The following is a 12,079-nucleotide window of genomic DNA, read 5'->3' as shown; positions in this document are numbered from 1 at the left end:
GTCAAATACAAAGTTAAAAACAAAATGTATCACTATAATAAATAATTCAGTACAGGTAATAGCATTATTTGACTAAAGTTGACACTGAAATGAAGTTATTACTTTAATAACCCTAGCCTTTCCCTGCCTGTATTTCATATACTATCAAAGACACTTTTATCAAATTAAAGTGACTTCCAGCTTCTTCCTTTCCACCCTCCCTCTCATTCCTGCTAGAAATAACTATGATCAAACTGTCCGTGCTAAAACCAAGTTAGTTTCCCACAGTCCCCTATGTCGATTACAGCAACCTGTTTTCTTCTTATCTAGAAACCATTAACCTAAGATACAGCTGCCAGAGCAATCCTCTTTTCTCTGACCATGTCTCCAATTCTTCATGAGTTTCAAGTTCAAGCTGCTCCTCACACATGAATACTACATAATCTTATTTTTTCTACCCTGCTATCCTCATCTCCTCCTCCACCTCATGATTATCTTTATGCTCCACCCATGGAGAGACATCCTTTCATTGCTCTTTATGCTTACTCCAGGCTCACAGTGTGCTCTTAAAAAAAAAAAAATCTATGCTAGGCCTCCTAAAAATATTTTCTCTTTATATACACTACATCTTATTGGGCTATGAAGTAGGGATGTGCCGAATCATGATTTAGCTGCCGAATTGCAGGACACCCTTTAAAACGGAGGACTTACACAGCCCTTTTAAAGTGCAGGAGAGCACGTCCATACCTATACCCCCTCCTCTCACCGCTATTACCGTCATCCTGGCGCTCCCCCCAGCTAATCCCGTCTGCCAGTGGGACATCTCCCAGCTGCCCCAAGGGCACAGCTGCGGGAAACGCTGGGATGACGGCAGTAGCGATGAACGGATTAGAAGCAGGTGTGGGCCTGCTCTCCTCCACTTTAAAGGGCCCTCAGTTTTAAAGGGATGTGTCCTGCGATTCGGCACATCCCTACTATGAAGGCATTAGCTATGGTGTCACACAATGCCTGCACACATTAAACTTTTAAACATTTAGTTTTTCCCCTTGTTGGTTATTTCGAAGTAGAGAGTCTTCTTCATTTGAAAAGCCACAGATGCAATTGCTATTACCACACAATCTAGAGAAATGACAAGGTGTTAGCTTTCCTAATGTATGCCTACACTATATTCTACATTGTAAGTATTATGGCTTATTCCAATTTTTTATTTTTTTATTTTTGAAAAACAGAAATATGAGCTATGATTTTCTTCATATGGTGGGAGAAAAATCTTATGCTTAAGTATATAAGGTCATGAACACTACCTCCTATGTATTTTTCTTACCCATTCTTCACTGGAGTGTTTACATCTAGAAACAGTGCATTCTGATGAAGACGAAGAATAGGAAACATCTATTGCTCCAAGTGACAAAGCAGTGTCATCCATGACACACAATTTAAATTTAATACCATGAGCTACAAGAGAAAATACAATCGATGTTAAGGAAAAGTTGTACAACATTCAGAAGAACTAATTTTCCAACAGTACACTTAAGCAGACTTTAGTACCAGAAGTAAAATAAACAAAGTAGTTGATGTAGCATGAACAGAAAAAAGCTTTAATCTGTCTGCATTTCAAAATTAGTTATTATTCTCTTCCTTAATATTCTTTGTTAGTTTCAATAAGTTCTCTTTAGCTTCTTTTCAGGTACAAGGCTATGCATACTTAGACTTACTTCCAAGGAAACATGTGCAGGATTAGGCTGCCTGTTAAAAATATAACTTGTTCTCTTTCTGTATGCAACACATTTTCCTTTCAGAATCTTTCCTTCACAAAAGCCTTTAGCTGTGCTCACACTATCAGCTGATATACTCTCTGTGGCCAGTGGATAATGACTATAATTAGATGCAATGGGATTTGTGCTTCATGAGTCTACTTTGCTCACATACAAAAGGCGGAGGGAGTGAGAAACTGATTTGTACAAGAGGATGTACATGTGAGTAAGGAGAGTTGAACCCTGCCCCTTTCTTCTGATTTACATCCCACATTCCATCATCATTGTGGATGCTTTACAGCCTAGCTCAGATACCGGAAGTGAACTAGGCTGGAGGGAAAAGTGCCTAAAGCGATGAAGTGCAGTGAGGTAAGGCAGGGAGGAAGCAATATTCCACTCCTCATCCATGCACATATTTTGCTGTAAAAAGTATACACTTCCTGCTTTATGGCAAAAAGGTCTAATCCACAAACAAATAAACGTGGCTGCTTTCATCATATTTTTGTTGTGGATGGAAGGGAAGAAAAATCTCAGGCTCATGTGCCTTCCCAATGTATACTCATGGAGATAATGCTATTATTATTTAAGTAATCTTATTTCTGAACATTCTATTGCTAGCATCCACAACAAAGTATGCAAAATAAGCAAACAAAAAATGAGAAAATCAACCATATTTGAGGATTGTGAACACCTGAATTACAACTTAACTGTTGAACAGAGTAGTTCTTATTGATTACTCATAGAAAATTACCTCTGGATGTAACATTTTAATATTGCTTTTGATAAAATTTTCAACATGATATTTTACATCTTACTTTATAGCTGAGAGTGTCAAATGCAGTATAATTCAAAATCAGCAAATGAAATTGTCACAGCATCTTATTTTCTGTAACAAACACACAGATACTTGATTTTTATATCAAGCCGTAGAAAAGGAGAGTACATAATAGATCTTCTATTGACAACCCAAGGAAAGAAGTGTGCGCACACTTACTACAGATTCTATCAACCTAATCTGGAGGATATAGATTTAAGACAACTGAGTGGAATACTTTGATGATACAGTGCACTCAAGAGCTGCAATAGCAAAATCCATATTACATATATGATGTCTTCACATGTATATCTACTGTATTCTAAGCAAACATTTATGCATTTAAGCTGCAATTCTATACACACCCAGCAATCTGAACACACTGAGCCTTACTTCTGAACAATCAAGCATAGGATTATACTCTTACTCTCATATCTTATCTGCACAAAGTTTCCAAAGCTTTTAATTAATGTTTTTTCACACAGTGAAGCTTTTTGGTTCTTATCCCTCACAAGTCTTCAATTCTGCAAGCTAGAGAGGTCATTTGTTCTTTTCTCTCTCCCAGTTGCTTTTTGTTTTGTTTGTTTCAAAGGTTAAAACACCTTAGTATAATAATAAAGAAACTGGTATCAGGACAAATGTACGCTGATATATGAACAAGTTTGTTCTGTATCAGGACAATTCCACAATTTAATAATTTTTTTGAATTAATAATTTGTCAGTGCCACCTGTCACTCCAAAACAAAATCATGCTAAGGCTGCACTTCTCTGAATAATTACCTGGGAGTAAGTCTCATTAAACGCACTTTCAAGTTCATATCTGAAAGACTGGAACACTAAAAGATTGCAAATTCACAGTGTTCTAGAGAAACAAAACATTCCTCTTTCCGGATCTGCTCTCTGAACAGCTTATAAATTACAGTCAGGTAAAACAAAGTATCTTATCTAGTTAAAGCAAAGTACTTTAGGCTAATATGAATCAGCATGGAGTAAAAATAAGCTGCAGATTCAAAAGATCTGCTATAAATAAGAAGTACAATTGTCAGACATTAGTATCTGGTGTTGAATGTCCCCGAGCTGCAGCAGGCTGCTGCCAAGGGGATTTCACTCCAGCTATGTATCACCAGGGGAACGGCCGTGATATAAGCCAAGTTGGCTGAATGATGGAAAGGGCTTTCACACAAGGTTAGTTAAGTACACCAGTGGCTTGCAATTGCAGGGTCAAAAGAAAAGGAGAGAAGAAGCAATCCTTATTTAAAAGGAAGCCAAGTTTTCTTCCAGCATCTACTCTGAATCTTAATCCAGACCACCAGTCTAGTTCCTCAAACTAAAAAAACAAACACAAAAACAAAAAGTGCTTTAATGACTTTCATCCATTATTATACTGTATATATTTTAAAAGTTGCTGGAGGGAGGGAAAGCAGAAACATGCAGAGATGCACAAGCCTAGCTGTGCATGAAGGCCAGACTTCTCTTTACTAGCAATGAAGCTGAAATACATGCTTTGTTAGAACTCTCATCAAACCACAAGACAAGCTCTCCTTGAGGAGGAGAGCTGCTCTTGTGGTAGCAAGAATGAACTGTCCCCTTTGCTAAGCAGTGTCTGCCCTGGTTTGCATTTGAATGAGAGAATATGTGAGCACAGTAAGATATTCCCTTAGGGCAGGCTTCCCCAAACTGTGGTCCTCCAGATGTTACTGAACTACAATTCCCATCAACCCAGCCAAAATACGTTGTAGCTGGGGGTGATAGGAATTGTAGTTCGGCAACATCTGGAGGGCCACAGGTTGGGGAAGCCTGCCCTAGAGGATGGGGCTACTCTGGGAAGAGCACCTACATTCTTGCCTGGAGAAGGTTCCATGTTCCATCCCTGGCACCTCCAAGATAGCACTGAGAGAGATTCCTGCCTACAACTTTGGAGAAGCTGCCTCCAGTCTGTGTAGACAGTACTGACCTAGATGGACCAATGGTCTGACTCAGTATAAGGCAGCTTCCTATGTTCCTATATTATTTGGATACTCTGTGAGCTCAAGAATGAATGCGGGAGACACATTTTTTCAATTCAAAAGGCTTTGCCAATATTACTCTCTGCCCTTGTTGTCCATTAGGACCTCGCAAAGTTCTGCAGCAGCCGCCATGACCCCCCAAACACAACTTCCACGTAGGCTGCACTCCAACTGTGTGTTCATCCCTCGTGCTGAATCACCAGCATCCTTCATTCTCACAGGCGTCAGGCTTGCTGCTGGTTCGTCACGCCCCAAAAATCTCCCTTTTCTCTTTAGCGCACCGCCTCGAAATAACCCCCAAATACCCGAACACACACAAAACCCAAAGCGGCCCGGTTCTCCCAGAGCATCGTGCCCACACCAGCACTGAATCAGTTTCTCTCCAGACATCCCCTAAGCCCGTTAAAGGGGCGACATCCCAGCCACAACCCCCCAACCACCCCAGGCTCTTCGGGCAGCCTTTCCAACTATTTCTTGAGTCCTAGCAGAGCTCACACCGGAAAGCCAACACACCCAAACACGCATCTCCCGCAACAGAGACACCCAAGCAGTCCCCACATGCTGCTGCAGCAGCCTTGACCCCGGACCATCGCTGCCCTACAGCGACCTTCAGTGCTCTGCAGCCTCCCTCCAACCACCGATCCTGGCCACTGGGCTCCTTTGGAAGGCAACCCACGACCTCGCAGCCTGCAGTAATTCCTACCTGTCCCTGCTGCAGAGTCCGCCAAGGAGTCGAGACAGTGGCCGGCCAGGAGACGGACTTACTCGCTCGCTAACGCTGCACCACCAGCAGGGGCAGGCGGACGCCGGGCGTGACGCGATTTCCTGAGCGCCCGTCGCCATGGTGCGGAGGACGCGCCGGCCGTCCCTCCCTCCGTTGCGCGCTCCTAGCAGGGCGCCAAGTGAGTCCGTCTCTGCCTCTCTCAGTGTGCTGCAGTCTTGGTGTTTGTGGTTCTTGGATAATTCCACTGTAGATATGTTGGCGGGCGGGTGAGCGGACGAAGCTCTCTTCACATGCATGTTTAATTGTCTCCATTTCACATCGTTTCCATGTGTCCAGCACACGGCAACATCTCCAACAACTGAACTGCTCTTTAGCACATACGCACACAGAGAGTCTAAGGGCCACATTGCACACCTGACCATTTTTCGCAGATGTATTCCCTCCCTATAGGAAAAAGCATGTACGCCACGTATGTATTCAGGGTCAAGTATGCACAAACACATATGACAGCGTGTATAGGCAAAGCAGTGTAACAGCTACATACTGCATTACTAAATAGGACAAGTGAATAATCTCCACACACCCATCAATGTTCCTCATTCAGGGTATCAGTCATAATACCAATGCTTCAAAATACATAACATAAGGAGTTTTCACACATAACACAATGCCTTCAATCCTCTTTCACAGTGTGCTATGAATATTGTTAATTAAGATACAAAATGTGCAACAACAGCCATAATTAAATCAAATGCACATTTGCCTTGGTGTGATAAATAATGGGAAATTCAGAAATTGCTTTTAGTAAGGGGCTGCTAAAAATAACGGTGTGTAAAAATGCTTGCAGTATTCATTGCCCCTGTATGGCTGATAGTGGACTCACTATTTGCTAAGCTAAAACTAAGACACATGTACGCCACTATGAGCATGCAGATGTTCTAATGCAGGCCTGCTCAACTTAGGCCCCCCCAGCTGTTTTTGGACTACAACTTCCATAATTCTCAGCCACAGCAGCCAATAGCCAGGAATTATGGGAATTGTAGGCCAACATCTGCAGGAGGGCCGAAGTTGAGCAGGCCTGTTCTAATGCAATGGTTTCCCAGCTGTGTTCTGAGGAATCCTGGGACTGAATGTTAATCAGAGTGTCCTCAATTAAAAGATTCATAATGGTAGAAAAACTTCCTTGAATGACAATTTATCCACTGTTGTTTGCCTTCACCTGCCATTCCCAGCTAAAAGAAAGGACTGAGTATATTTCTAGTGTGCAGTGTTAGGCAAACATGACTAGTGGTGGTACTAGAAAAAATATGAGGCACAGAAGAGGGAAAGTACATTTCTGGAGGGGATAAGCAAAATATAAATAACAGCATGTTGCCCATTAATGCTCCCCTCCAAATATGTGGAATTAAGCCCATGGGGAACTGCTCTTTATATTTACATTGATTTATGATAAGAAGAAAAGTATGTGAAAAGTGTGATTCAAGTAACGGGGGTGTGAGGTGACTTATCTAAGGGCAGTGCTTGCTCTCACTATGCCACCTATGAATCTGACATGGAAAGTTCTGCTTACAACTTGTGGGTCTTGATTTGGATTGGGGCTGTGAGGGGATGGGGATGGGGATTTGTCCCCACGCCAAGGCAGAGTGACATCGTGTTTCAAGGGGCCCTTGGTAACCTGCCCTCCATCCATGGGCTCTCCCCAATTTGGGTGAGTTGCACCACTACCACCACTATCACACAAAAAGAAGTGATCTTAACTGTTAGCAGAGGGCCCACACAGTGCCTCATGGAGGGGGAAAACCTGTGCCCCTAAGTTTTCCTCAACATAACTTTTGTGATGAGGTTTATTTGGATCAATGTCACTGGGCAGGGGAAAAGGGTCGGACCCATTTTGCCTGCCTCCCCAGTACAAATTCCTCTCCTTATTGAAAAAGAAAAAGATGTGAGTTCCAGTCATGAAATTCTCACATCAAGTTTGGCTCTCAGTTCATGCAGGACAGCTTATGCGGCATAATAGCATAATAGCATGTAGTCATGAGTGAAAAGAAAAAAAACCTGAAGGATATCAGTTGATAAATTGATCAACTGTGCCCTAATTTTGTTATAGTGATCCAGATTCACAAGCACTTTTTCTGTTCCTGGTTCCCTTCTGGATCAGGAACAGCATATTATTTCTCTGTGTAAACTGCCCTGAGCCATTTTTGGAAGTGTGGTATAGAAAACAAATAAATAAAATATTAATATTAATATTAATATGGAAAGGGTCTGTGATCTTAGATGAAACCAGTTTTTTATCTAGGGATCTGTAACTGAATCCAAGCCTTCCTTACTTTCCAGACTGGTGATTGTGCTGTAAAAACCTACCCTCTGCCTGGCAGATGTGTGAATGGATATTCTCGCATTCAGCAGTGTGCATAGCCTGCCCCACAGAGATGCTCTTCTTGGTGCCCCCAGCTTCAGAGCTTAGGCAGAATGGCAACTGGGGAAAGAGCCCCAGGTATGGAACATTCTCTTCAGGCAGGTTCAGCTGTCACCAATCCTTTGATCATTTATGTGACAGGTCAAGACCTTTTCTCCAAGGTGGATGATTGATGGGTGCTGTTTTTATTGTCTGTCTGTTCTGTATTATTTTAGATTACTTTTACTGTGGTAAATTTCATTTTTATGGAATTGTTTTATTGTTATTTTATGTTGTATTTTGCAAACCACTTTGGATATTATGTGGCATATAAGTATTTTAAAAAACATATGTGCTGGGTTTGATGATCTTTCAGTCAGAGACATGTCATGGAATACAGAAAACAAATACACACTAGTGTCATTTTTATATATGACTCCAGTGGATTGCCATTTTTCCACATGTGACAAGAGTTGGTACTCTAATAATTATCGTAGCAAACATGCATATTTCTGAATTATGTAGGAAGTTATTCGGTTTTCTTGAAATATGCTACTTCACCAGCTTTAAAGATGTCCACACAGTTGATATTAAATGCATTGACCTGCATTAAATGGAAGACTGTCAAGGGTTTTCCTATCATCATTTTATTGTGACAGTGGATAAAATTAATATTCTCATTTTAAACTTTAGACAGGTAGCCACAACAGAACCATGGGAGGATTTTGCACCTCTCCTACCAATACTAAGCATCACAAATAAATCTTTAAAACATCATTTTTGCCCTTCCTATAAACACCCCTAGACAATAGGGATGTGCAAAACGTTTCGGGCACAGAACGATCTGTGCCCGAAACAGCGAATTTCGAGTGATTCAGGGCCGAACCGAATCACCCATGAAAAGATCCGAGAAATTTCGGGCACTAGCCGAATCACTCAAATTTTGGGCCCGAAAATTCAGATGATTCAGACCTCCAATTTTTTGCCTTCTTCCCCCCCCCCCCATTGTTGTTCTGTTGTTTCTGAGGTTTTCTGAGTGTGGATTCTATGACAGCAAATGAGATTTTCAATGAGATACCATGAATCCACTCTAATTTGCTATCATAGAATCCACACTCAGAAAACCTCTGAAACAACAGAACCCTGTACCCCATGGGTTAGAAACCCATGGGGGTGGTTGGCACCCTATGTGCACTACACCACCACTCTCTCTGGGCCACCCCAGCACCCTCCAAGTGCACTTATGGGGCTGCTGAAAGCTCCATTATAACTTATGAGGAAAAACCTTAAAGACGCGTGAACTTCAACAATTCACCAAAAATCAGCCCTCTGCCCAAATCCTTTGAAAAAATTCAGGTAGATTCCTTGCCCCTACCCGGCACTACCACCAACCCCACCCGGCACTAGGACACCCCTTTCCCCCTGACGTGAAGCAATATACCCTTCATGGGGGAAAACCTTAAAGACGCGTAAACATCAGAAATTCACCAAAAATCAGCCCATTTCCCAATCCCTCTGAAATTGGGGTGGTAACCTCCACCCATTAGGCACTACCACCCCACCCCACTCTTTTGACCCAGATCCCACGTTATGCCCCCATCTGCCCCAAAGTCACTAAAACTTCAAAAATTCACCAAAAATCAGCCCTTCGACCAATCCCCCTGAAATTTGGGTGGTAGCCTCCACCCATTGGGCACTACCACCCCACCCCACTATTTTGCCCCTGGGACCCAATTTTTGCCCCGAATAGATTCAGATTCAGACCTGAATAAATTCGGGTCCGAACCGAATTGGGGGGTGATTCGGGAGGGCCATATTTGGCCACAGAACAGAATGGGGGTGTTTCGGCTTGTATCCGAGCCGAAACACCAAAAATCCGAATTGCAGACCCCTACTAGACAACCTCCCCACTCCCACTACACCCACAAAACGCACAACAGAACTTGGCTTTTAATCTAGGAGAAAAAGATTGGATTGCAGATTCATTCTATAGTGCCAGTAAAAATATGAAAAACATTCTATCTATCATAAGCTTCATACAAGAGAGTTCTAGATGGATCTGTGAAAATATCTCTCCCCGCCCCCCGCCCCCCGCCCTCTTTGTTGTTGGCTTTGTTGTTTTTCTTTTGGCTTTGTGGCTTTTTTGTTTTTCTTTTGGTAGTTTTTTTCTGTAGAGAACACTCTTCCTTTGAAGTGAATGGTTGGTGGAAATGGTGTACTTGCAAAATGAAATCCTGTAAAAGTTTCAGATAAGAGATCTCTCAGTGTATGTAGAAAGATCTTCATTTGGTATTCAGTGCTTGGTTTTTTGTGTGATGTTGCTATAGAATCAAGCAAATGAGAATTGTTTTTGAATTTGCCTAAAGGCACGGGTTTCTAAACCTGTACAATTTCTTTTTCTAAAACTCAGACAACATGGTCTTTTGATGGCACTTAACAAAAGCTGTATTCTGCTTCTATTGAAGTGAATGGGATTCTTGCCATCGCTTGCGAATGAATTAAGGTATTTCTGTTTCCCCTTCATCTGTGTGTTGTAATAAACTGAATCTATTTTCTGGGCCACAATGTACAGAGTAGATATGAATTCTGGAGCTGACTGTCAAGCTTCTTTCATTAAAAAAAATGTTTTATTATATATTTACAGTTGAAATAAATTGCAAATTGTAAAATTTGCTACAGTGCAGTACATTATAATTATAGCAAATTACTCTAGAATAATTCCAGGAGTGTTATACTGAGGCTTCCCACAGCCTTTCCCTTTCCATCTTAAAGCATTTGCTCACCAGAGTCTATATACAGTACAAGATTACAAATTATCCATAATCCTTTTTTTCTAACAATTCCCACAAAATTGCTTTCATAAGAAACAAGAAGACTATGCATACATAAAAAAATACAATGTTTTTGTGATTATTATTTATTAAAAGAAACTGTTAAACTATTTGATTGTAACAGAAGTCCAGAAACTAAAAACCCTACAGTGAGAGAAAGTGAAGGATGGAGTCATTCCACAAAGGTCTTTTTGTTTCCTTGACCAAGTTTCACCTCACAAGAGTACAAGCAATCCAGTCTATGCAATTTGGCAGTGGAAAGCTCCGATGTCAATGTTACAGCTTTTTGTATACTATACTGGGGACATTTGGAGATTGCAAGGAGCTACTCAGCTACCAGATAAGGCTGTATGGCTGTAACAATTCTGGGATATGCTATATATCTTCTTGAAGAGATTATTTCCTTTCCTATCCCAACCTGAAAATGAACAGAAAATGTATGAAACTCCTGTTCATTTTGTCAGGGAATGTATTTAGGGATGGAAGGGATCATTCAGATATTAATTTGGTTCTGTAATTATGATGATGAAGCGTGAGTGCACCCTTCTGTCCAGGTAACCGGTCGTGTGTCTGTTCAGGCTGCAGGCAGCCTGAGCAGACACAGAGCTGGGTGCCTAGAGCACCCAGCTTACGGGGGAATCCCCCAATGCACCATGTTCCTTGTGTGGTGCATAGTGGGATTTCTGGAGGCCGGGCTGTGTTTCCCCGGCTTCTGGACCACTGCACTTCTCCTGCCAGCACTGCTCATGTGGGCGCGTGAATTTATTTATTTATTTATTTAAAATTTTTAATACTATCCAAAACTTACATCTCTGGGCAGTTTACAATAAGATAAAAACAAAAGTAAAACATTAGTTAAAAACAAAAACAAGTAATTTAAAACACAACAATTTAAAATTTTTTTAACAGTATTCTAAAAACAACATTAAAACAATCAAAACATTATCAGTTGAAAGCCTGGGTGAACAGATGCATCTTTAAAGACTTTTTAAAAGTTGTCAGAGATGGGGAGGCTCTTATTTCATTAGGGAGCACATTCCAGAGCCTCAGGGCAGCAATGGAGAAAGCCCGTTCCTGAGTAGCCACCAGACGAGCCGGTGGCAAATGCAGACGGACCTCTCCTGATGATCTCAATGGGCGGTGGGGTTCATGATGAAGAAGATGTTCTCTTAAATCCCCAGGGCCCAAGCTGCTTAGGGCTTTATAGGTTATAAAAAACAGCTTGTATTTTGCCTGGAAACATATCAGCAGCCAGTGTAATTCCTTCAATACAGGAGTAATATGGTTTCTCCTAGATGACCCAGAGACCAGCCTGGCTTCCGCATACTGGACCAACTGTAGTTTCCAGACTACATTCAAGGGCAGCGCCACATAGAGCACATTGCAGTAATCCAGTCTGGAGATTACCCACAGATGTACCACTGTTTTGAGGTTGTCTATCTCAAGAAACAGACGCAGCTGGCGTATCAGCCAAAACTGATGGAAGGCACCTCTGGCCACCTCCTCAACCTGGGACACCAGGCAGAGGCTCGGATCCAGAAGCACCCCTAGACTGCATACCTGTTCCTTCTGG

General features: G+C 41.8%; 2 protein-coding genes across 11 annotated transcripts in view; one reads left to right on the top strand and one right to left on the bottom strand.

The window, feature by feature from the left end:
• Positions 1–5,422, bottom strand: part of GPAM (glycerol-3-phosphate acyltransferase, mitochondrial) — a 68,005-nt gene extending 62,583 nt beyond the window's left edge. The window contains exons 1-2 of one of the 7 annotated variants that reach the window (XM_053306008.1): positions 5,257–5,422; positions 1,304–1,434 (exon numbers count right to left, since the gene is read on the bottom strand). In XM_053306008.1, the coding sequence (XP_053161983.1) occupies positions 1,304–1,405 (102 nt within the window). In that variant the 5' untranslated portion in view covers positions 1,406–1,434; positions 5,257–5,422. Of the gene's footprint in view, positions 1–359; positions 481–1,303; positions 1,435–1,694; positions 1,918–3,327; positions 3,601–4,632; positions 4,783–5,160; positions 5,209–5,256 lie in introns of those variants that run through there. The other 6 variants (XM_053306002.1, XM_053306007.1, XM_053306005.1 and 3 more) reach the window with 6 other exon arrangements.
• A 13-nt stretch (positions 5,423–5,435) lies between these two features.
• The window catches only part of TECTB (tectorin beta), a 56,428-nt gene continuing 49,784 nt past the window's right edge, over positions 5,436–12,079 (top strand). For 2 of the 4 annotated variants that reach the window (XM_053306016.1, XM_053306011.1), the window contains exons 1-2: positions 5,474–5,746; positions 7,615–7,774. The gene's annotated coding sequence lies outside the window, so the exon portion shown is untranslated. Of the gene's footprint in view, positions 5,747–7,614; positions 7,775–12,079 lie in introns of all 4 variants that reach the window. The other 2 variants (XM_053306013.1, XM_053306012.1) reach the window with 2 other exon arrangements.

The sequence above is a fragment of the Hemicordylus capensis genome, chromosome 3 (genome assembly GCF_027244095.1).
Source record: "Hemicordylus capensis ecotype Gifberg chromosome 3, rHemCap1.1.pri, whole genome shotgun sequence".
Lineage (NCBI taxonomy): Eukaryota > Metazoa > Chordata > Lepidosauria > Squamata > Cordylidae > Hemicordylus > Hemicordylus capensis.
This window is presented reverse-complemented; position numbering and strand designations above follow the sequence as displayed.